This window comes from Choloepus didactylus, chromosome 19 (assembly GCF_015220235.1).
Source record: "Choloepus didactylus isolate mChoDid1 chromosome 19, mChoDid1.pri, whole genome shotgun sequence".
Lineage (NCBI taxonomy): Eukaryota > Metazoa > Chordata > Mammalia > Pilosa > Megalonychidae > Choloepus > Choloepus didactylus.
In genome coordinates, this window is record NC_051325.1 from 49,586,182 (window position 1) to 49,611,340 (window position 25,159).

Below are 25,159 nucleotides of genomic sequence, written 5' to 3' on the forward strand. Positions count from 1 at the left end.
TGTCCGAGGTGCTGGAATGCGCCGCGCCCGGGGCAGGGCTTGCAGCCGAGGGGTTGCAGTTGCCCACGGCCCGGGTACGGAGCAGGCTTTAGCCAAGCGGGGGAGGCGGTGGGAAGGGGATGGTGGAGATAAAAAGGGCTGACGTGGAGCTCGACGGAGGGGGAGGAGGACTCCTTTCCCCAAGAAGGGACACCGGCGTCCTGGCGCAGAGCGGGGACCGGCATCGCCAGGGTGGGGGGGTGGGGGGCGCAGTCTGCTGCAGTGCCTCGTTCTGAGACTTCCAGCTGAAAGATGGAGGGAGGTGGATATAGGGGGTTAGACCCATATGACAGCTCCCGCCCGGGCTGCGGTGTCTTAAGAGGACACTTGGTGCAATCCCAGCCCCTCCCCCAAAGCAGCCTGATGTCGGACCTCAAACTGAAGCATACCTCCTTTTCCGGAGATATTCGGCTCTACTTTGCAGAATCTCCTTCTCCCTGTCCTCTCGCTTCCCCGGGGGCTTCTATTCAGCACGCTAAGCAAGATCGTTCTTCGTACTTCCCCCTTTTCCCTCTCGCCTTGGTGCCCTGGGGTGAGGTTCCCAGGGCGGGGCAGAGGGGAGTCGTTCTAGTCGGTTTCGCTAGCTTCTCCAGTGAGGCCTCAGGAGTAGGGTCCTAGAGGCTGAGGCCCCAGCACGGTGGCGCTGACACTGCAGACGCGCTGCGGTGGGTGTGGAGATTCGCCAAGAGCCTAGGGGCTCGGAACAAGTCGTTTCGTTGCTCCCACTCTCCCCCACCCTCCTCCGCGGTTTCTCTGTTCCGAGGTCTTTGGGGGCCAGCCACCCCCTCGGGGTCCCATGTCCCCCGCCGCCCCCCAGCGGTTTCAGCCATCCATCATGACTGTCAGCCGCCCCCACCCCCCCCACCCTCCAGCGGTGCTGCGTCCCCTGCGCAATAGCGCGCCTCCCGCTTCAGCTGTCTGCACTCAGCACCTTCAAATGCTCCCCTGGGCATTGCTTGACCCTCTGGGCCGAGACTCCCGCAGATCTCTCTAAGAGATGGCTAAAGGGCCCTGAGGGCTGAAAGAATGGGATCTTCCAGGGACTGTCAGTTTAGACTCTGAGGTCCTCTGGACCCTGGATTCGAGCCAGGGCTAAGTGGCCGCTTGGGAAGGCTGTGGACACCAGGGTCCGCGATTCTTTGTCTAAGACCCTCTCTTCCTCCATGGGGCTGAGTGATACACGGGGTCCAGAACTGCCGGTTGGCCAGCTCATCTATCTCCCCAGTGCCCCTGGGGTCACCTCATCCCGCCGCGGTTCCCAGTCCTCGGCTGCAGGAGGAGGGGGATTGGCAAAGTCGCGTCTGCTGCAGCGCCAGGCATTCCGATGCGGTGTCCGGGGAACGAAGAAGGGTCATTTCCATCCGGGATCCCCTTCAGATGCCTCAACTCTGAGTTCCCGGACTCAGCCTGAGAGATCATCTCTCTTGCTCCCCCAGCCACAGTGGATGTTTTCTCTCCCCTAACGTCAGTGCTCTGCCTCGGGGTTTCTGTGAGGTCTTCAGAGGCCTAGAAAAGAGGCATTTATGTGTGTGGATCAGGAGTCAAACTAGGAACTCCATTCAGCTCTCCCCATCCACATTGGTTTCCAGACACTGAGTATAGCAGGGCCATCTCGAAACTGTCTAGCTGTAGGGTTCACCACCTGGAACTAGACTCACCAGGACCTGGGTCTGGCAGTCTGGGCCCCACGGAGGGTTAAGCCTCCCAGCGGCTCCTGGAGATGTGGTAGGGGGCGCTAAACACCTGCTGGCCTTGAGGGAAGAAGGACCATCGGATCAAGAGCCCCTGCCAGAGCCCCTGCCATTCCTGGGATGTACAGGGAGGATCTGGTGCTGGCCGCGGAGCGGTGGGAATGGTCCGAGTAAGAGGGCTCCTCTAAACTAAACAAGAACCCAAGGTTATTGTCCACTGCCTCCAGGTCTCCTTTTTCCTCGGGATCTGATGCCCCCTCACCCCTCTTCTGGCTTGGGGATTCCCCCAGGCCAGGCCTCAGGGCCCAGGGGAGGCTCCTTAGTCCGCGCTGCTCTCCTGTTTCCTCCCTGGGAGATCTGGCCGCCGCAGCTTAATTGAAAGCCGATTCGGGCTGAGAGCTCCCTGGGGGGCGGGGAGGGCTCAGCCTCAGTCTGGCCCAGCCTTTCGCGTGCGCGCTCTACTCGGCGCTCCCCCATCACCCCGACGCCTGGCTCTGAGGAATCAGGGCGAGTTCTCCCTTCGTGGTCCCACTCCTTTGAGTGCTCAGGAGGCTCCCATGGCCCCCTGCCCCGACCCTGTGCGCCCGGTCTTCCAAGGAGGGGACGGAATCAGTCCTGGCAGACAAGGCCCGGGCGCCCGGCGCCCGGCCCAGGCGGCGGGTGGAAAGGCGGGCCCCAGGGCGCGCCTGGCGACCTGCCCCCTCCCCTGCCCTCATCGCCTAGCCGGGATTCGGCCGCGAGTCTGGCTCCGCGCTGCGCGCCGCGTTACATAAGCCGCTGCCGGCGTGTGGCCCGCTGGGTCTGCGCTGCGCGCTCTGCCCGCGCGGTCGCCATGGAGACCAGCACAGGGCTGTCTGGTTGCAGGGTCTCGGGCCGGGACGCTCGCTTTCCCAACCCCACGCGCCACCCACCCCCGCGGGAGGGAGGGTCTTGGGAGGGGGCGTGAAAGGCAGAGGGGAGGAGCTCTCCTGTCCCGGCGCCCTGGCCTTAAGAGCGGACTCCACGTGGGGAGGGACCCAGCCCCACAGGAGACCAGGTCCCTAAATCTTGCGGTTGGGGAGAGGGATGTGGGATGGGGAACCGGGCTGTGTGGGGCATCACGTATGTCGATAATAACAAGCTTAGCAATAGCTACCCTTACGTGCTAGGCACGCCCAGTGTGTATTATTTCATTTAGTCTCCACATCAGCCCTATGTGTTAAGCACGATTATTATCCCTTTGCGCAGCTTTAGAGTTTTAAGTGACTTGCCCAACAAGCTTCACAGTCAGTGAAGCTTGGACCAGAACTTAGGTCTCCTTGACTCCAGCCCTTTGTCTAACCACTAGGAAATTTCTTCTCATTTCACCTCCCCTCAACCTGCCTAGTCTCTGCCATGGTGTGGTGAGAATAGAAGGCATCTTGTTAGCATTTTAAAGGAGAGGATCTCCCTTCCCTCTTAATTTTCTTGTTCTTTGGATCCAGGTAGCTTTTCTGAGATCCTGGGGTTAGGAAGGGAGCCCAGGGAAATTTGTCTCCCAAAACTTTTTCCAGACTATCTATCATATGCTAGGCCCCCACTGAGAGGATGGTCTGCAATCTCCAGGAACTCACATATATGAGAAGAAAGAGCTGGTGGTGGTTCCCTTTCCCAGGAACCTGGTGCTCCTTCCCTGATGGATGAGGTGGAGGTGGTGGCAAGAGACATGGTTGGTGGGTTTCCCTGGAGCAGATGAGGCATCACTTCCTCTTCTCCCCCTGATTTTGAGACAGAATGGGGTTGAGCTTATAACAGAGGGGCACGTCATGCTCTGGGGACGGACCCTGGCTGGGTGACTAAGGAAAGTTTCCAGGAAGTAGAGGGGAGAAGAATGAGGAGGATTTGGATAGACGGAGCTGGGGAGGGAGAGATGCCAGGAGATGAGGGGACCAGTAGATTCAGAGTAGATAGAGCCTCGGCTTTACTAGGGATTTGGTCAGTGGAGAATTTCTCCAGGGTCCAGAGAGAAGTCCACTATGGGGTTCATCCCTGGAACTGATGAAGGGTGATGGCTGGAGGCAAGAGAGTATGTCTGTGGGGGCCTCTGAAAAGACCCTCCTCTACTGATGCCCAAGAGACTTCTCCTTGGGTTATCTGATCCAGGCCCATGACCTCACATACTTCCTACACACCTTTACACAGCTGACTCCCACCTCTTTCTCCTGCCCAGCCTCTCTTCTCTGTCTTAGAGTTATCAGCATATCCAAGTGGCTTCTGGACATATCCACTTGAGTGTCCTACAGCACCTCATCCTCAACCAAATGTATCACCCTCAATCTCCTCATCTTCCAGTCTTGCCCATTTATTAAGTAGCACCATCACTCACCCATTCACCTCTGCTAGAAACCTAGGCATTATCCCAGATTATTCCAATCCCTCTTCCCAAATATCTGGTATAGAAATAGGTGCTAAGAATCCTTGAGTCTGTCCAATGCCTTCCCTTGCCTCCATCATCAGCCCTTGCCTGGATTACTGGAAGTCTCCAAGTGGAATCTGAATTCTTCACCTAAAGACCAGAGTGACTGTTTTCCAATATAAACCTGTTCACAGCACTTCTTTTCCTGAAACTCTTCAATGACTTCCCACTGTCTTCTGGATGAGGTCCAACTTTTCCACATGATCTGCTAAGCTATGAAGGACCCAGTCCACACTTTCTTCCCAGACTCATCTTTTCACATGCCACTATCCACGCTTCACCCCCACAACATGCCCCTTCCTCAGATTCCAGCCAGCTCAAACTTCTCTTGGCTCCTTTAATCTGCTCTGTTTGCTCTCACCTCTGGGCCATCGAACATGTTGTTCTGTTTGCCTGGAACACTCTCCCTGCCTCCCTCCTAGTCTAGTTCTTACTCATCCTTCAGTTCTTAGCTGAAACATCACTTCCTCTGGGAAGCCTTCTGTGACCTCCCAGACTGGGCTGAGTGCCTCTCCTGTGTTTGCTCAGTCCCTTGTTTGTCTTCTATCAGAGCATTACCACTCTGGGATGGAGATTCCTGGTTCCTGGTTCATCTTCCCTGCCCTTGCAGGGATGGTGTCTTATTCTATAATTTGTTCCCCACCTCCACTCCTTGTGCTCATACTGGCACATGGTAGCCATCCAATAAATTCATGTTGACTGAAAATTAATGAGGGGTGTAGGAGATGCTGAAGGTGGTCACTTCTCCAAGAGATGGAGTATCACTGGGGCCTCAGGCTGTGTATTTCTCTGCCTTTCCTCTGGGAAAAAGCATGCAGTCACCCCAGAACACTAGGATGGGCCCATGGATGTTCAAGAAGGAGACCCTGAAGCATCTCTGTGGGTGCCCTGGAAATGAAGTAAGACCCCCAAGAGGAGGGAAGCACTCACACTTTTATTAAATACCTGTTATATGCCAAGCAGTACATTAGGCTCTTTACATGTGCGACCAACCTAAAACCCTGCAATGGAGGTAGTATTAGCTCCATTTTTCTCCTGAGAAGCTTGAGGTTCAGTGTAAAATGGTTACAAAGTTGGATGCCCAAGTGGATGAAGGGCAACCAGCTGGTGCCAGACCCTTGACTCCTGTGCTTTCCCAGGTGATGGCAACCCCAAGGAGAGCAGTCCCTTCATCAACAGCACTGACACAGAGAAGGGAAAGGAGTATGATGGCAAGAACATGGCCCTGTTTGAGGTGGGCTGTTAGGGGCGTTGGGCCCCCACCCACAATTCATCACCCCATCCATCAGCTGGTCCCTCGCTCCCTAGGGAATAATGCTCTCCTCTCCATCTTTCTCTCAGGTCCACCTTCTTCCCTCCCTGGCTTTATCTCCTTTAACCCCTGCTCCCCTCTCCTTATCCTATCATCCTTTTTCCCTGCTTTCCTTGCTATTCCTCCTCCTTCTCCATCTCATCTGAACCACAGTGGTTTTGCTCTACTTGCCCTCATCTCTCCCTCTGCACCCTATCATCCAGCTGACCCCCCCCCCACCTCCACTAGACCCCCAGCCTCTTGACACTGCACCCTCATTCTGCAGGAGGAGATGGACACCAGCCCCATGGTGTCCTCCCTGCTCAGCGGTCTGGCCAACTACACCAATCTACCCCAGGGAAGTAGGGAGCATGAAGAAGCAGAAAACAATGAGGGTGGAAAAAAGAAGCCGGTGCAGGTGGGGGACTTTGGGAAATGAGGGACGAGGGAGGAAGGAAGGTGGTGGGGGGGATGGAGGAGGGAAAATGGAGTTGGACAAAGGGATGGATGATGGAGGCAGAGGGATGGGAGTTGCGGCTGGGGGAGAGGAAGGAATGGGAGATGAGGGATGGAGATGCAGGGGAAGAGGGAGTGGTTGGTATTAAGGAAAGCTGGTGGAGGCATGAAGGTTGGGAGACTGGAGCTGGAGGAGAGGAGTGAAGGGAGATAAGAATCAGAGGGATGAGGGATGAAAGGATGGGGATGGAGAGAAGCGGGAATTGAGAGATGGAGGAACAGGGGAAGAGGAATGGGCCTGGTGTGTCTGAAGCGATTCGGGGCTGCCGAGACTGATGCTGGCCTCCCTGGCAGGCCCCACGCATGGGCACCTTCATGGGCGTCTACCTCCCGTGCCTGCAGAACATCTTTGGCGTAATCCTCTTCCTGCGACTCACTTGGGTAGTGGGCATCGCAGGCATCATGGAATCCTTCTGCATGGTCTTCATCTGCTGCTCCTGTGTGAGTGACACCCCTCTCCTCTCCCACGCCTGACAGCTGGGACTGGGCAGAGGCCTGGGGGTGGGAGGTGGGAGGGTGAGCATGAGACCTGAGCTTTTTATGGAACCAAATGCTTAGGATCATTGAGAGTAAATTAGGTCTCTCTGGTCCGTCCTGTATTTCACTGGCTTGTCCCTGAATGGCTGTTAACCAGGGTTCACTGTATCTGTGTGTGTGTGTGTGTGTGTGTGTGTGTGATTACACAACTAATGCAGATTCATTGATGAGAAAGATAGTGTAAAGTTGAAAATAAAACTCACCTATAATCCCTTCATCGTTCACATTTGATAGGTCCAAACTCACCAAAAAATGGGATTATGTATCATAAACAGCTATGCAACTGGATTCTTTCCATCCTGTCTATAAAATCTAATATTCACAGAACACCTAATTCTGGTCACATTTTACATTTCCTCTCACATAACCCTGAGACAACTCTGCATGTGAGGTAGACAGTGTCGAAGTACCCACTCCTACTTTACAGATGAAGAAACTGATCCTTAGAGGAGTGCAATGACTTGTCCCAGGTCATTCAGCTGGCCAGAGGCTAAGCTGGGACTCCAGAACTCCCTGACGCTATGTTTGTGCTTCTTCACTCATGTGGTGAATAAGAGGTTTTCTTGACAAGAGGACTTGGCAGGAGTTGACGTTGGAACAGGACCAGGGAGAAGCTCAGCAGAAGAGAACTTGTGGGTTTGGCAGGTGTTTATTGGGTTTAAGGCTTGGCCCCCGCCCAGGCCCCGGCTGCCCACCGCCCCAGCCACCACTCTGATGATCTCTTTCCTCGCAGACGATGCTCACAGCCATCTCGATGAGTGCTATTGCAACCAATGGTGTTGTGCCTGGTATGTGACTGGGCCTTCCTGGAGGGTCGGGAGGGGGAACAGGGCCCTGGGTTTCTGGGGTGATGAGGACATTGCAGACCTGAGTCTGGATTATACTGTCAATGGGGTTGGTAAAGGCAGCCTTACTGGAGAGTGGGGAGAGAGGCAGTTGCTGGTGTTGAATGAGACAATGGCCGCCTTTCCTCCTGAGCCTGGGACCCTCCTCTCCACCATCCTATTTTTGGAGCCATGAGCTCTTTGGAGGGCCAACACAGTAGTTAATACTGCAAAATCCATGCAGAGTGCTGGCTGGGTCTCTCACCAGACCCCTTGCTAGGGCTGCAGCCTGAAAGGCCTGTGAAGCCCAAGCAAATCCCTCTGCCTGTGTCCTTGAACCCCCTCACCCCTTCAGCGGCCCAGTGCCCCTTGAACTTTTCGCTGATACTAGGTTCTCTCTGCAGCTGGCGGCTCCTACTACATGATTTCCAGGTCTCTGGGCCCAGAGTTTGGGGGCGCCGTGGGCCTCTGCTTCTACCTGGGCACTACCTTTGCTGGGGCCATGTACATCCTGGGCACCATTGAAATCCTGCTGGTGAGAGGGGCCGAGGAGGTGGGGTGGGGTCCCAGGCTGCCAGTCAGTTACCCAGTGGTCCCTGGACACCCCCTATAGGCCAGGCGTTTCAGTAAGGCCAAAGAGAAATCAGATGTGGTTCTGCCTTTAAAGAGTCCACAGTCCAGTTGGGGAGACAAGATACAGTAATTACATAACATAAATAATTGCCATTTATCAGGCACCTGCTGTGCTCTTGGCACAGCTCCAAGTGTTTTACAGTCATGAGCTGGAATCCTCCTGAAGTTTAAGTATTATTATGTGCATTTTACAAATGAGGATGCTGAAGCTCAGAGAGGTGAAGCAACTTGCTCAAGGTCACTCAGCTAACAAGTGGCAGAGGTGGGTTAAGAATAAAAATAATGGTAGAAGTAACACTAGTTATGTCACATAATAGCTGCCATTTTGTGATTACCCACCGTATACCAGGGACTGTGCCAAGGGCTCCATGAGTTCACTCCAGAAGAGTGATAGCTCTTGGACTGCACAAGAGAAGGAAGATATAAGGGACCCACGTGAAGAGTGACTGATGGGAAGTAAAGGTGGGGCCACTTCTTCAAGAAGCCCAGTCCCTGGGCAGAATGTTCGAAGGCTGCTGACTTAGAGCTGTTTTCTTCCTGCCCCTCCTGGAGGGGGTGGGAGCTGAACAGGTTCCTAGGGATATAGAAAGTAGAGCTGAAATCATTTCCCAAGCCCCTATTCTATCTGAGCCCCATGCCTGGAGTGTATAATTTCATTTTTCCTCTCGACTCTCCTATGAGTTAGAAGATGCTCCTATTTTACAAATGAGGAAAGCAAGGCTCGGAGAGTTTAAGGAACACGTGGGAGGGATATGAGCCTGTGTCTCTCTGACTCCAAAGCCAATGTTTGTCCACCATGCCACACCATCTTGGAGGACTAGAACTCAAAGGGGTCCCAGGGCTCCTGATTTTGGGCCATAATGGAGGAGCACAGGGCAGGGAGGATGGATGGGGAACAGAGGCCTGGGAGGCAAATGATAAGAAATCAGTAAGTGACCTCCATTACTTCAAAAATGAAATAACTGTTTATTCTTATAAAATTGATTCTGCCCATAGTATAAAATTGGAATTATATCAAAGAAGGTAAAGAAGGGAATAATGATCCCTCAAAGGAAAGCACCATGAACATTCTGGCATATTTCATGCTAGGTTTTGTTTTTCTATGCAATATTGTGCCCTGCCTTTGTAAAATATAACTCTATACCATGAGCATTTCCCTAAATAACTTGAAATCTCTTTGTAAACATAATTTAAAAGTGACAATAACTTTTATAAAAATATAAACATTAATATTTAACAGAAATTTTAGAAAATACAGATATGCAAAAAGAAATAAAGATTATCTACATTTTTACTACTTAGGAAAAACTACAGATAACATTTTTGTGTATCTAAACACACATACTCATACAGACACATGTATATATATTTACAGAAACAAGATCCTAAGGCACATTTCCTTTTTAGCCTGATTATTTTCACCTAACGTAACATGGATGACTTTTTGTGTCAGTCCACATAAAACTGTGTAATCCTTTTTAACAGCTCTATAGCCTATATGGAAAAATCATATTTATTCACTCAATCCTCTAATGATGAGCTTTTAACTTATTTCTACCTTTCTATTGGAAATGATAAAATGACAAATAATCATTGAGAATTATATTTAATAGCAAAATGATAGAAATAAACAATTTCTCTCAACATCTTTGTAATGTCGTTTTTAATGACTTAAAGAATAGTTCTTGCAAGATAAACCATGCTTTCCTTAACCATTCCTCTATCACTGAATGTTATTTCCAGTATTGCTCTACTAAATATACTGTGATGGACATCTTTTTTCCCCAAAGCCCTGTCTGTACCTCTGGTTATTTCCCTGGGGTGATTCTCAGTTGGTCCTTACTGGGTCACTTGCCTGACCTCCTCGCTCCTTTCCCACAGGCTTACCTCTTCCCAGCTATGGCCATCTTCAAGGCAGAGGATGCCAGTGGGGAGGCAGCAGCCATGTTGAACAATATGCGAGTGTATGGTACCTGTGTGCTCACCTGCATGGCCACTGTGGTATTTGTGGGTGTTAAGTACGTCAACAAGTTTGCCCTTGTCTTCCTGGGTTGTGTCATCCTCTCCATCCTGGCCATCTATGCAGGGGTCATCAAGTCTGCCTTCGACCCACCCAACTTCCCGTGAGTGCTGCCTCTCTGAGCCTAAGGAATTATCCTCCTCCATCCCTGGCCTGGTTTCAGGGTCTGTATGCTGGCCACGGCAAACCTACTTTCTTTACCTTCCAGAATCTGAGTGATCATGGGTTGGGAGAAAACTCTATTGGGAGGAAAAAAATATCTCCTGGTTTGGAGCCACCTGTTCAGGGTGGAATAACTTCTCTGGGGATGGGGACATTTCTCTTGTGAGGCTCAACTTCTTGCACATGTGGTGGGCTTCACTAAGTGGGAATGGCCGGTCAAGGGATAAACACCCTGTGGTAGGGGAAACATTTCCTGGGTGGGGACAACTTCCTGGAATGGAACAACTTCTTAGTGTTGGACAACTTCTTTAGGATGGGAAAGGACACAGAAGAGAGGGTCCAGGGATCAGATTCCTGTTGGTTCTGACTCTCTCCCTAGGACAGATTCCCTTATTTCCACTGCCTAGAGGAGAAGGGCACCTATTGATAGCTGTCCATGGTGCTGAAACATGGCATTGCACCAAAGCAGTGGTTGGTTCTCCACCTTGGCTGCATATTAGAATCATTCGTGGAGCTTTGAAAGAACGCCGGTGTCCAGGATCCATCCCAATTAAGTCAGATGGATATGGGGAATCTCTGGATATGGGGCCCTGGGATCTGTACTTTTAAAACTCCACTAGTGGTCCTTTTGTGAAGCCAGGGCAAGGTGATGCCCCTCCCCATCTTCCTCCCTTGTTTCTCTCCTTAGGATCTGCCTCCTGGGCAACCGCACACTGTCCCGCCATGGCTTTGATGTCTGTGCCAAGCTGGCTTGGGAAGGAAATGAGACTGTGACCACACGGCTCTGGGGCCTTTTCTGCTCCTCCCGCTTCCTCAATGCCACCTGCGATGAGTACTTCACACGAAACAATGTCACGGAGATCCAGGGCATTCCTGGCGCTGCCAGTGGCCTCATCAAAGGTCTGGGGGAGGGAAGCGGTTTGGTCTTCATGGAATTCTGCAGGGATTGTAGTTAAGCAGTCCAGATTAAGGGGCTCTCCTTGGGATGCCATCATGTTCAATCAGCTTTAATGGAGCACCTACTCTGGACCATATTCTGTCCTTGGCTTCATGGAAGGGTAGAGATGAAAAGGGGTCTTTAAGTGTCTCAGCACCTGGTAGTTTCAGTTTCAGTAGAATCAGTTTAACAAGGATTCACTAAGCTCCTACTAAGTGCCTAGTACTGTGCTAAGCACTAGGAACACAAAATAAATAAGCCACAGTTCTTTGCCTCAAGGAGTCTAGTGACAGAGGTGAATGTATTAGCAAATAAGTTATGATACTCATAGGGGTGCATTCAATTAACAGAGTCCTCTCAGGGGAGAGAATGATCATTTGTCCAAGGCAGCAAGAAAGGGCTTCCTGGACTCACCCAAGGAGGGTTTGGAAGGACAAATAGGAGAATTTTCAGTTCTACTAGGGGAAAAAGGGAATTACAGACAGAAGACCAGCTTGTCTAAAATCATGCAGACACAAAAGAGCATATTGTGTCCTTTCAACCACAAATAATTTGATATGACTGGGACAAAAAGTACAAAGGAAGGAGGAACAAGGGATGATGTTGGAGAGGCTGGCCTTAGCCAGATAGGTGCAGACCTTGGAAGCCATGTTGAAGAACAGTGAGGTGCTACCAAAAGTTTTTGAGTAAGGAAGGGACAGGATCAGATCTTCATTTCTGAAGCCTCACTCCAGATGCTGTTGTGGATGGGTTAAAATGGGAGGGAATAGAGGCAGGGAGACCAGGAGGAGGCTAATGTTATGAGTCCATGTGAGAGAGATGATGGTTTTCTGAATTAGAGTGGTGGAGCAATGTCGGTGAGAATGGAGCAGTGCTTCTCAACCAAGGGTGATTTTGTCCCCCAAAAGACATGTGGTGATATCTGGAGACATTCTTGCCCATTACAACTAAAGGAGATGCTACTGGCATCTGGTGGATAGAGGCTGGGATGCTGTGAAACATCTTACAATGCACAGGATAGCCTCCTCTCCAGACAAATAATTAACTGACCCAAAATGTCAATAGTGCCAAAGTTGAGAAACCCTGGAATAGAGAGAAGGGGCACATTCGAGAAATATTTAGGAGAGGGAATGGACAGGATTTGGGGATGGTTTGATATGGAGGATGCAGAGACGGAGCAGGTGAGGGTAATTCCAAGCTGTCATAATTGATAGTGGTTCTACATACTGAGACAAGTGATGCATGAGAGGAGCTGATTTGGGGTGGGTAAGTGGTGAGATCAGTTTGGGACGTGCTGAGTTAGTCTGAGATAGGTGTTTATGTGTCTGTTTACCCTCCTAGACTGAACTCTTTGAGGACAGGGACTAGATCTGATTCATCTGTGAACCCCCTGTATGGTCTGGCCTAACGCAGGAAATGTTGGTGGAAATAAAATGGAACCAGGTCTGGGGAGATTGAGATGTGGTTGACCTTGACCCTTACCTTTTGCCTGTTCCACCTCCTGGTCCCAGAGCTCTGGTACCCTGATTTCTGGCCCTGCCCCTGAGCATCTCATCTCCCCACAGAGAATCTCTGGAGCTCGTACCTGACCAAGGGGGTGATTGTGGAGAAGCAAGGGATGCCCTCAGTGGGCCTGGCAGATGGCACCCCTGTCGACATGGACCATCCCTATGTCTTCAGTGATATGACCTCCTACTTCACCCTGCTGGTTGGCATCTACTTCCCCTCAGTCACAGGTGAAGGGAGACTCTGGCTGGGAGTGGCTGGATAGGAGAAAGCCAATGATGGGCATTTCTTAGCTCAACACCCTACCATGTAGGCAGGAGCCAACAATTCAGTCCTCACTGAATAGATGGGGAAATTAAGAGAAGCCGAGTAACATGCCCTTCCTGTCTTTGAGGCTGATGTCGATCATCTCTGTCTGTCTCATCTCCCATGGACCTGGGTCCTAGCTGCTCCTCTCTGTTCACAGGGATCATGGCTGGTTCTAACCGCTCTGGAGACCTGCGGGATGCCCAGAAGTCGATTCCCACTGGCACCATCCTGGCCATTGCCACTACCTCTGCTGTCTGTATCCTGCACTGCTGGGCTGGGGCTTCCCCGGGTGGGGCGTGCTGGGGACAGGGCAGCTGAAGTTGCTGCCCCACCTGGCTGGTTCAGGAGGGGCGGAGAGGAAGGGGCAGTCCACCCTGGGCATTCTCCTTCATCCTCTGCTGCAGACATCAGCTCCGTTGTTCTGTTTGGGGCCTGCATTGAAGGAGTTGTCCTGCGGGACAAGTGAGTAAGGGAATCAAGGATGTTCTCTCCTGGGGATGGGGGTGGGGGTGGGGGTGGGGTGGGATGCAGACCCTGCAGAGGATGCTGAATCCTAGGCAGAGAGCCTTGTGGGAGGAAAGCCTCAGGGGGCTGCTTGCAAACTCACCTTCCAATATTTCACCTTTCTCATGTCACTCCAGCTCAGGAAGCTTTCGTGGTCTCATTTCCTTTAGAACGATAATATTTTAATTTTCGTTTTCTTAAAAATCTATTAATTCATTCAGCAAATATTTCCTGAATGTTGATGTTTTGTCACTGAACTGGGTTCTGGGCCTACAAGGAAAAGTAACGTATGTTACTATCTTTGTCCTGAAGGAGCTCTTTTGGGGTGGTAGCCATACTTGTAAAGAGATTTTCAATGCAGACTGGTAAGAGTGGTGATAAAGTGAAGCACAGGGGCTAGGGAGGGTAGTATAGGAGGCTGGAACCAAGTCCTCAGGGGGTCGGGGAAGACTTCCCGGGGAAGGTGATGCCAGAAGTGCCTTATACACATTATCTCATTTAATTTTCTCACTTTAAATGCTCAGTAGAGGTGATTCAGGTGAATGGGAGGGAGAAGGGCATTCCAGGCAGTGGAGATAGTGTGAGCGAAGGGGGAAGGGAGAAACAGCAGTGTGCATGGGTGTGTGAGTGTGTGTGCACACATATGTGTGCCTGTAGCTACAGGGATTTCAGTGCTTCTGGAGCATACGCTCCTGAAGTGCCAACCAGAAGGGTGAAGTAGAAGCTCAGACTGCAGAAGTCAGTTTCCCCTGGTACCATCCTGCTTCTGTAACGTGGAGAATGGGGGGCCTAAGGCTGGAGATCTAGGCTGGAGCCATGTCCTAGAGACCTGGTTTTTGGTACCAGGAAGTTGAAATTATTTTATAAGATGTAAGGGAATCCCTGAAGGGTTTTAAGCAGGGAAGGGACCTGGCCAAATGGAAATTTTGCCTATATTTTCCCTGTTAGTCTTTAAGGCAGTTTAACCTCCATTTATCTCATTTCATTTAACCATAGACCTCTGGCAAGATTGAAAGGGATCCAACAGGTAATCCAGTACAGCCTTTCATCTGATTCTTGAAGTCTTTCAGCAGTGGCCCACACCTACAGGGAGGTCTCTCTCTGCTGACTGAGTCAGCTCCTTCCATCTGAAGAGTGTCAATGTTAAACAGTTCTTTTCTTTGATTCTCATACCATCACAACTTGGATGAGGCCTGAACCCCCATTTTCCAGATGGAGACACTAAGGTTCTAAGAGGTTAAGCAGTTCACCCTTTGCTAGAATCACTATTTGTACCCTGTACCAGGCACCGTGCTAAGCATTTGACATGTGCTCCTCCTTTATCCTCTCGCCAGTCATATGAGATAGGTTTATAATTGTTCTCATCTTACACATGAGGAAACTGAGCTGAGGCTTGGAGAGGTTAAATGACTTGTCCAAGGTCACACAGACAGGAAGTGCCCAGGGTGTTTGGGCTTCTGTCTCTCCCCTCTGGTAGGCACACAGCTGCTCCTGAAGCGGCTTGGGAAGACCCTCCTGGAAATCCACAGGGCACTGCCTGCCCAGCATCTCCCATTCTCTCCTGCTTCATCTAGGTTTGGCGAAGCCGTGAATGGCAACCTGGTGGTGGGGACGCTGGCCTGGCCGTCCCCCTGGGTCATTGTCATCGGCTCCTTCTTCTCCACCTGTGGGGCTGGGTTGCAGAGCCTCACGGGAGCCCCGCGCCTGCTTCAGGCCATCTCTCGGGATGGCATAGTGCCCTTCCTGCAGGTTAGTGTGGGGAGTGTCCACCCACGAGGGTGGGGAGGAGAACAGCCCATGCCACGCTGAGCAGCCGGGCCTCTGCCCAGAGGGGGCAGGGCTGGCCCAAGATCACACACTGAGCCGGGGCCAGGGCAACCCTTGAACTTCCTCCTGGGGCGGTGATGCTCTATTCCGCCCCTGAGGAGAACAGGACACCTTATCTGGGATTTGACCCCGGTCAGCACTATCCTTTGGGGCAGAGTTGTCTGTCATTAGGGGAAAATTTGCCCCGCTTTGGCCCAGTGGTTGGGCAGAGACTCAGGGAGGCACCCAAAGGGTGGTTCTCTCCATGGTCCTTAAAATAAAAGATTTATGGAGCACATGGTCATGGCTGCTTGCTGACCTCCTGACAGCTCCTCTCCCATCGGTCCCACTGGAGCTTCTTTTCCTTTAGGGATTGTTTGACTTCCTGGCACTGAGGTACAAATGTCAGTGTGGGAAAGATACAGCCAAAGCTTGGTACCCCCTTGGGTGGCTGAGAAAAAGCCAGAAATACCCCTGGAGGATGGGAAATACATTGTCCTCTCCCTACGTCCTCACTGGTTAGGGGATTCCTGCCTCTAATCCCCTGGTCCCTACACCTGGAGGAACGGGACAAGGAGTCCTGAAGGTCTCAGCAGACCTGGGCTGCTCTGTCCCCAGGTCTTTGGCCATGGCAAAGCCAATGGAGAGCCGACATGGGCCCTGCTCCTGACTGCGTGCATCTGCGAGATCGGCATCCTCATCGCCTCCCTCGACGAGGTGGCCCCCATCCTCTCCATGTGCGTGTCTGACCTCCTGCCCTCCCTAGGCTCTGTGTCTCCCTCTCCCTGCATCCTCCAGCTGGGACCCTGACAACTCACCAAACACTTTAACAACCCCAGGAGATTCCCTACTGGTCATCGTAGCCCATGCTATGTCGTACAGAGATTAATCCTCATGTGTATCCGGGGGTGTTGTAAGAGGATTTGGCCTTTGAACTAACCTATTCCTAAGCAACAGGTCATGATTTGGCCACCTCCCCTGCTTCTTTTCCCCTTTCCCCTCTTCTTTCCCTGTGTCTCTATTTCTGTTTCTTCCTCCCCTTGTATCTCCGTTCTCTCCTGGGGCCTTTCTGTGTTCTAGGTTCTTCCTGATGTGCTACATGTTTGTGAACTTGGCCTGTGCGGTGCAGACACTGCTGAGGACACCCAACTGGAGGCCACGCTTTCGATATTACCACTGGTGGGTGCCACCGTCCTCAACTCCCACCCCAGGACCATCCCTCAGGTCCACCCCAATCCCCAACTCACCCTGGCCCATCTACTCTGCGTCTAAGGACCCCAAACTTGAATAGGGAATCCCATTTTCTCCAGATTTGGTAGCCCAATTAGCATAAAAGAGAAAGATCATAGAGAGGGTCTCCATATAATAAAAAACAATAACATAATATAACCATAAAGAGTCTCAGCTATAGTCCCTGCTCTGTGTGTAATGACCAACCTCTTAGAAAGCCCTTAGCAGATGGCATGGAGGTCAGAAGTCAGCCTGACTCACTTTCAAAGCATGACTCCACACTTCCTGACTGTGAGAGCTTGGGAAGATTTTGTAGTTTCTCTGAGCCTTAGTTTCCTCGACTGTGAAATGGGGATGATAACAGCACATACCTCACAGGGCTCTTATGAGCATCACAGTGCTTTTTGCATGGAAGACGCTCATTACAAGGGGTCTGTGGCTCCTTTCAGCCTCTTACTTTGTGGCTCTTCCTCCACAAAGTGGGGGTCAGCAGGACAGAAATTATCATGCTTGTTCTACAAATAGGGAAACTGAGGCTCACAGAGGGGAAGGGACTGGCCTCAGGTCATCCAGCAAGGCTATGGCACAACTGGATGAGAACCCAATCCCCCTGGCTCCTGTCCCAGTGCTCCTGTGTCACCAGTGGCCTCTTACTGGGCCTGCTCTTCCTGGAAGGTCCTGCCTCCAACTGTCCCCAGAGACCCCTGCCTCAGATACCATCTGGCCAGGGATATTTATTTGTCAGGGCCTAAGGCACTGGGGCAGGATGGTGTGGTGATCCGAGGAGTTGGGTGGGAAAGGGGTGGTGCCCTGCCTGTGGCCGCTCACTCATCCAGGTCTCCACGAACCCCTTGGTGCTCAAGGAGAAGGTGGTGTTGAGTTCCCCTGGACCTGGCTGTAGACTCCGGGGTCTTGCCCAAGCCCTGCCCCATCCAGTGCTGACCATCGGGGCCCCAACTCCAGCTGCAGCCCTGTCAGGGCTCAGAGGCTGGCTCTCCCTCCCTTTGTGCAGGACACTCTCCTTCCTGGGCATGAGCCTCTGTCTGGCCCTTATGTTCATCTGCTCCTGGTATTACGCCTTGGTGGCCATGCTCATTGCGGGCCTCATCTACAAGTACATCGAGTATCGTGGGTAAGTATGGGAAGTGGGGTGGGGTGGGGGGCAGGAGAGGCTGTGGGATGGGAGGGCCAGGGAGGGAAAAGGGATGATTGGTGGGGGTGGGAGTGGGATGAGGTAAGGTGTGCGGGAGGGTGGGGATAGAGTGGAGGGGAGGGGGCTGTATGGGATGGGATGGGATTGGAGGATGGGGGTGGGTGGGAGCAAAGGGAGGTGCTGGGACTTTGTGCCATGGACAGGTTGGTGAGAGAATGGATTTAGGATGGATTTTCCAAGGAAATTTAGCCAAGACTTGACTGCATCAGGTGGCAGGAGTGACTTGGTTGTCCTTTCTGAGCCAGAGATAGACAGCTCTGCCCCGGGGCTGCCAGCTCACTGTGGAGGGTTCTCCCGGCCACTCTCCGACTTCCTGTGCTCACAAGATGCCCCCTCCCTGGTCCGCAGGGCCGAGAAGGAGTGGGGCGATGGGATCCGGGGCCTGTCACTCAGTGCTGCTCGCTATGCCCTCTTGCGCCTGGAGGAAGGGCCTCCGCACACCAAGAACTGGAGGTGAGCGGTGGGGGCACACGTGTGAGGGACTCTGGATGGAGGAGAGGTGGGGCCGACCCATCCTCCTTGTTTCATTTTGCTGAGTGCCTCCTCAACGGCATTCCCTTAATCTCTCTTCAGTGGAGCCCTTTCTACTTATGACACCTGAGGCTGAGCTGAGTTCCAGATATTTGTTCCCAAACCTCATCCTCCAAGTCAGCCTTCTGATCATCTATTCATTCATTCATTCATTCCATCATTTGTTTAAAAAAATGTATGAATGCATGATATGTGCCAAGCCCCCTTCTGGCCTCTGAGAATGCTATGAGTTCACATTCTATGGAGAAGGTGCACAGAGAGACAGATAAATATAACATCACGGAGCATTTACTCTGGGAGAGATGGAATATTCACTTGGAGAAATGTTAGGAATCTCTGATTAAAAACATCAAACCTCCATTTTATTCATGTGACAATCAAGGCCCACAGAGGGACTCAGAGGTCCTGGAAGGCAGAACTGGAGCAGAATCTTTGCCTCCTGCCTCTCAGCCCGGGTGCTTTACAGCTGACTGCTCTGCACACCCAACCAGTCATTCATCTCCTTAAGGTTCACTTTGCGAAGAGTAAGGCCTGAAACTCTGAACTATGCCTAGGACATCGTTAGCTTGTCTTTGCTGATGGCAACAAAACTGGGTCTTCCAGAGACCAGGGATTTATTTGCATTACTTGTATGTGAATCCTCAAGTGCTTAGCACAGGTTCTAGCCCAGAGCAGTTGCTTAGAGAATGCTTATTAAACTGATGGGTGGTGGATGGATGGGATGGCTAAATGAATAAGGAAATCAGTGGATAAATAGATGTGTAGATGGATAAACGTACACCTGTATGGGAGGATGGTTGGGTGAATAGATGGATGAGTGAACGGATGGTGAGTAGGAGGATGTGTGGAGAGTTAATGAATAATGTATGGGTGGGTAAATGAATATGGATGTGAGAGTGGATGAGTGAAGAATAAAATAAGGGGGTGGGTGGGTGGATAGATGGATTGTATGGAGAGAGGTTGGATGGGTTGATATTTAAGGAATGGATGGATGGATGTCTAGATGGATCAATGGGTGGATGTGGGTACAGAAGGTTGGATGTGAGGGTAATTGGTGATGGGCATGTTGTGGGTGAGTGTGAGAGGAGGTAGTGGGCGGATCGTGTGACTCTGGGCCCTCTTTAGGCCACAGCTGCTGGTGCTGGTGCGCGTGGACCAAGATCAGAACGTGGTGCACCCACAGCTGCTCTCGTTGACCTCCCAGCTCAAGGCAGGGAAGGGCCTGACCATTGTGGGCTCTGTCCTCGAGGGCACCTTTCTGGACCACCATCCCCAGGCCCAGCGGGCAGAGGAGGTGAGCGGAGGCTCTGGTGGTGGTGGTGCTGGGGCAAGGAAAGGGCCCTTGGGAAGGCAGTATTGTCCCTTATACTTTCCTTCTTTACCCCCTTTGGGATCAAAGGGGACTCAGGAGCTCATGTCCTCATCCTTTGAAGAGGGGCCTAAAGCCTTAAGGAGTGAGTTCCTTAGAATCCAACTCAGAACCAAAGACCATCAGACCAAGAAGAACCCATTTTATAGATAAGGAAAGTGAGGTCACTTGTTAAAGGACAGAAAACTGCGACTCAAAGTTAGGATTGCTTGATTAATACTCCAAACTTCTTCCTGCTAAAGTAAAAATCTTTCACAATGTTTTCACATCTATGGACTTGTTTGGTTCCTGCACTTTGTGGGGTAGGCAGGGTTAGTGTCCACATTTGGCACAGGAGGAAACTGAGGCCCAGAGAGGGAAAGCAGTTTGCTGAAAGTCACACGGGGTCAGGATTTTACCCTGGGTCCGTCTTGGCGTGCTGTGTCCCACCCACTGGTCCATGGAGCAGAGTGCAGAGCCGGGTAGCTGGTGTCAGCATTAAGTGGCATCAAGTGGTGTCTAGAGCCTGATGGGTAACGGAGGAAGTGGGTTCATCTGGCATTCAGGCCTCTGTCCTCAGGACTTTGGCTGGGCCTGGAGAGAGAAAAGGGTGCCCAAGGGAGGCAAGGTGAGGCCAGGGAGGGGCATCCTAATGGCTTGTGCCTCACTGGACCGTTCACAGCAACCTATCAGGGCCCGGAGCTGGAGGCCCCGGCAGGTCAGCTCAGTTCACTGCGTGCAGAGGAGAAGAGGCTGTGTGGCAGGCACGGGGGTAGGCACGGGGGCGATGGAGATGTTGAAGACCAAGTCCCAGCCCTCAAGGTGGTTGCAGGCTTGTGGGGAAGATAGAATCCACATGGAAGGCTCTCAGACATGTCACATGCTAGAGAGTTAATAGCAAAAGGGTCATACAATGTGTTGAGAGTTTACGATATGCCAGGCACTCTCCTAAGCCCTCTTGCACATCGTGCTATGTAGTTCTCCCTAATGCTCAATGAGGCGTAGGTGCCATGACCTCCATTTAACAGGTGATAAAACCGAAGTTCATAGAGGTTGGGTGACTTGCCCAAGGTCACATGACCGGGAAGTGGCAGTGGTGGAAATGGAACTTTTCTCTGTTTGGCATCAGGATAGTAATTAAGAGTGTGGGGCTGGAGTCAGACTGGATTTGGATCTCACAGTAACACCCATTAGCTCTGTGGCTCCTATGGGCTGTGTGGCCTTCAGCAAGCCTCGATTTCTCTGAGCCTCGATTTCCTCCTCTATAAAATGGGAGCAGTGAGAACACCTCCCCATAGTGCAGATTAAATGTGCATTTAAAATGCTTATTATTATGCTATGTTTAAAAATTAAGACACATTGGTCATGCAGAGAAACCCAGTTTAATTCTGCTCCGGGTGGGGGGGTGGTTTCTGAAGAAGGTGACATTTCAGATGGGCTGGGCCGGGCGTAAGGTACAATTGGAGTGGGGGGCATGGCAGGCAGGGGGACCAGCAAGAGCAGGAAGGTGGGAAGTGTGGGGTCAGGTCGCAAAGAGCCCCGAGTGATAGACAAGGAGTGAGGGCCACGGGCAATGGGGAGCTGTGCACGATTCTGGCCTCAAGGGCTGACGTGGACAGAACTGAGCCTCAGGAAGATCCGGGTGGCTGGAGGGGCGAGACGCAAGGTGGGGAGTCTGCGAGGGGGTGACCCGGGGCCAGGGAGGCCTGAGCCTGCTCCTTGTCTGACCCCCCCAGTCCATCCGGCGCCTGATGGAAGCAGAAAAGGTGAAAGGTTTCTGCCAGGTCGTGATTTCCTCAAACCTGCGCGACGGCGTGTCCCACCTGATTCAGTCTGGGGGCCTCGGGGGGCTGCAGCACAACACCGTGCTGGTTGGCTGGCCCCGCAACTGGCGGCAGAAGGAAGATCATCAGACCTGGAGGAACTTCATCGGTAATGGGCCGGTGGGCAGGCTGTGGTGGGGCTGGGGACAGGGGGGGCTTTGGGGTCCCCTCCACCCCGGGACCATTTCCTAGGCTTGGTGAGTATGGATGGGGCATGTGTAGGCGAGGTGTTCAAAGCTGGCCACGTGCCAGGCGCTTCATGCTGGGGACTCAGCTGTAAACAAGACCAACATTCTTGGCTCCTGCCTGGCTCAGAGTCCTGGGAGGAGGACAGTGCAGGGCAGCAGGGACGACTACATCTTTTAAATTGCGGAGGCCTGGGTCTGAATCTCAGCTCTGGCACTACCTAGCTGTGTGATCGTGCACAAGTGACTCACCCTCTCTGAGCATCAGATTCCTTGATAATTGTTGCTGATGGTAATAGAAAAATGAAACAACTACAGAAATGTGTGCTGAGGGCCAGGCAAGTTCTCTCTATCTCTAATTCTCTCAGCAGTCTTACGAGGGGTAGGAAGTGTTTTCTCCAATTTATTGGTTGTGAAAGTGAGGCACAGAGACATTAAGGAATTTGCTCCAGGTCACACAGCTGGTACGCCAGGATTTGAACCAGCCCAGAGCCTGCCCCATTAACTCCAGGCTGTTCTCACTTCTTTATAGGTAGGTCATAACTCTAAGTTTTGGAAGGATTACATGAGATCATGCAAGGTCGGGTCATTATTATCAGAAAGGGCAGGCAGTGTGGTTGTCATTTGACAGCTGGAGAAACTGAGGCCCAGAGAGGTCAAAGGGCTTTCCCAAGTCCAAACGACATCTGCCTGAAGAGGCTCAGGTAGATGGTTTTCTGACTCCCCAGCCCAAGGCCAAGGCTGGGTAGGGTGGGGTACAGGGTGTCAGGGGCCCCCGTGGCTGCTGCTGGCTGCTGGGAGGGGACTGGGGTCACTGTGCCCTCCTCGGGCCCTCTCTTTGGCCTTCCCCAGAGCTCGTCCGGGAAACCACGGCTGGCCACCTGGCCCTGCTGGTCACCAAGAACGTTGCCATGTTTCCCGGGAACCCTGAGCGCTTTTCCGAGGGCAGCATCGATGTCTGGTGGATCGTGCATGACGGGGGCATGCTCATGCTGCTGCCCTTCCTGCTGCGGCACCACAAGGTGAGTGTGTGAGTGTGCACGTCCGTGTGAGTCTGCAGGCGGGTGTGTGTGCCTGTGCATGCGTGTGAGTGCATGTGTTTGCATGTGTGTGTGCATGTGGATGTGTGAGCACACGTGTAGGAGTGCGTAAGTGTATGCATGTGCATGTGTTCACGTGCACACAGATGTGTGAGCACTTGTGTGTGTGTGCGTGCGTGCACATCCATGGACGAGGCTCAGGGGCTCTGCCTGGGGCTTGCCTCCAGGTCCTTCCTATCTCATGAGCACCTGGTGAAATGGTCCTGTCACCCTTTCCATTCTGAGGTGTTAGGCATTGCGCCTCCCCTCCCGGGAATCCTTGCATTTTTAAAGGAGACCAGTGAAATGGTAAATGGGGAGCCTCGGACCTAAGCAGGGGAGCTTTTGTAGTGAGTGGGCCCTGAGTGGGAGGATTGCAGGTCAGCATTTGTGTGGGGGCGGGTGGGAAGGACGAGGGGATGGGGTCCTCTCTAGGTTCTGGCCCTGCGTCCCCTCGCTGCATCTGAGCTGGGCCTTCCCGGACCCCTTCACCCCTTGCAGGTCTGGAGGAAGTGCAAGATGCGAATCTTCACCGTGGCCCAGATGGATGACAATAGCATCCAGATGAAGAAGGACCTGACCACCTTCCTGTACCATCTACGCATCACCGCAGAGGTGGAGGTGGTGGAGATGGTGAGTCCCCAGGACCCCCCTGGGAGTTTTGGAGTCCCACCTGAGCCTCTTCCCTCTTGGCTCTGGCACCGAATGGGACAACTCCAATCCCATCAGCAGATAATGCTGGATGTCTTCCCCCCAACCTCGTAGCTGCCCATGTATTCACCCCGACTGCACTGCCTGCCCCTCCCTGTGTAAGAAAGGCTGTGCCTCATGGTGCTTACCTAGGCCAGGCCTTCTCTGTGCTTTGAATATATTAATTCTCAAAATGACCTATGAGATAGATACAATTACTACTCTATTTCCATTTTACAGATTAGGAAGTTAAGGCACAGAAAGGTTAAGTAATTTGCCCCGCAGTTCACTGCAGTAAATGACCGAGTCAGGATTCAAATCCAGACAGTGTCCGTGCTCCTAAAAGCTGTTCTGGAAGGCCCCTCGTCCAGCCACTCCCCACCCCAGTTTACCTATCCATCCTCTCATCCCTCTGTGCTTTCATTAATCTACTCATATGCACTGTTCATTAATTGGTTCATTCACTCACTCACCCACCCATTCAGCCATGTATGTATTCATTCATCCTTTCGTTTCTCGTTTCTTTCCCTTCTCCATTCACCTGGGTAATTAAATAATCCACTCATTTTTAATTTATCCATTCCCATGCTGGGTCCTGTCCTGGGCTGAGGAGGGAATGAGCTGCACTGCCTCCCACAACCCTTGATTAAACTTGGTCCTTGTTTAGACCGGCAGGAGGAAGGGGGCCCTGCCTCCCTCCGCTTGACCTTGCCCCTGAGCTCAGAGCCCACATTTTCCTCCCTTGCCCTCCTCACCCCATCCTGCCCCTGTCTGCCCACAGCATGAGAGCGACATTTCGGCTTACACCTACGAGAAGACGCTGGTGATGGAGCAGCGCTCCCAGATCCTCAAACAGATGCATTTAACCAAGAACGAGCGGGAGCGGGAGGTGAGGTGGCCCTGGCTGGGTGCTGAGAGCACCACACTGCTGCCAGCCTGGGGTCTGCGCAGGGTTAGGATGGCCCAAGGTTGGCCTCCTGGCCGCTGGCCCTGTCACCTTTCCCCTGCAGCTTACTCATCACTCTTATGCCCCCTAGCCCAGCCTACTGTACTGCAGCTGCACCTACCAGCCTCCCAACCAGGGTGCGGAAGGGACCTTGGCATGGGTGACAGATATTCCCCTCTGCATGTGGCTTCTGGGACCTGAGGGAGAGTGGGGGGTACTAGTATAGATAGAGGGGCCCTCAGGGATGGATGATGATGCCTCAGGGGTTTGGGCTGCCAGTGTGGGGGATAAGAGTTCATGTAATCGACCCTCAAAGAAGGGGTGACAGATGGATATTTAGGAATACAGGTGATGGGTGGGTGTTGGGAGCAAAGCTCCTGGGGTGTTGTTGATGGCGTCTCAGGGGGGATTGGTGAAGAGTGGGGGAGGGGTGTAAGATTTCCCAGGTGTGGGTGGTGTGGACTCACTGCCCTCTGGGATATGGATGGAAGGCCCACACCAGGGATTGGCTGTCAGGTCCTTGGGGAAATGAGGGATGGTTCGCCAGGGCCAGGGGCAGAAGAGCTCCCAGAGGTGGGTGGCGGATTGCATGGGAATGAGTGGCAGATCCTGTAGATGAAGGTGATGGGTTCCCAAAGTGTGGATAATATATGACTCAGAATGTTGTGGACGGATCCTCAGGGGAATGAGCACTGACCCCTTTGAGCTGGGGAGGATAGGCCCTCCGAGGATGAGGGTGTTAGCCAGGAGTGATGGGAAAGTTTTTAAGCAATGGCAGGTGCACTGACCAATTGGAACTGGCCCAGGACTGTGGTGCCAGGGGAGAAAGATGACTTGCTGAGTCAGGTGTTAACCCCTTGATTCTGGATGGTGGGGAGGTTGGGGGTTCTAGAGAAGGGTTGGGG

The 25,159-nt window shown here is 52.4% G+C and overlaps 1 protein-coding gene across 2 annotated transcripts in view; it reads left to right on the forward strand.

Annotated features, from left to right (window-relative positions):
- Positions 1–25,159, forward strand: part of SLC12A5 (solute carrier family 12 member 5) — a 35,579-nt gene that overhangs the window by 7,634 nt on the left and 2,786 nt on the right. For both annotated transcript variants that reach the window (XM_037811439.1, XM_037811440.1), the window contains exons 2-21: positions 5,304–5,398; positions 5,742–5,873; positions 6,266–6,412; positions 7,242–7,296; positions 7,737–7,867; positions 9,847–10,088; positions 10,836–11,047; positions 12,650–12,820; positions 13,057–13,155; positions 13,304–13,361; positions 14,978–15,152; positions 15,828–15,946; positions 16,290–16,388; positions 17,452–17,571; positions 18,001–18,105; positions 19,309–19,477; positions 21,268–21,463; positions 22,392–22,561; positions 23,120–23,251; positions 24,090–24,197. In XM_037811439.1, the coding sequence (XP_037667367.1) occupies positions 5,304–5,398; positions 5,742–5,873; positions 6,266–6,412; positions 7,242–7,296; positions 7,737–7,867; positions 9,847–10,088; positions 10,836–11,047; positions 12,650–12,820; positions 13,057–13,155; positions 13,304–13,361; positions 14,978–15,152; positions 15,828–15,946; positions 16,290–16,388; positions 17,452–17,571; positions 18,001–18,105; positions 19,309–19,477; positions 21,268–21,463; positions 22,392–22,561; positions 23,120–23,251; positions 24,090–24,197 (2,735 nt within the window). The remainder of the gene's footprint in view (positions 1–5,303; positions 5,399–5,741; positions 5,874–6,265; positions 6,413–7,241; positions 7,297–7,736; positions 7,868–9,846; positions 10,089–10,835; positions 11,048–12,649; positions 12,821–13,056; positions 13,156–13,303; positions 13,362–14,977; positions 15,153–15,827; positions 15,947–16,289; positions 16,389–17,451; positions 17,572–18,000; positions 18,106–19,308; positions 19,478–21,267; positions 21,464–22,391; positions 22,562–23,119; positions 23,252–24,089; positions 24,198–25,159) is intronic.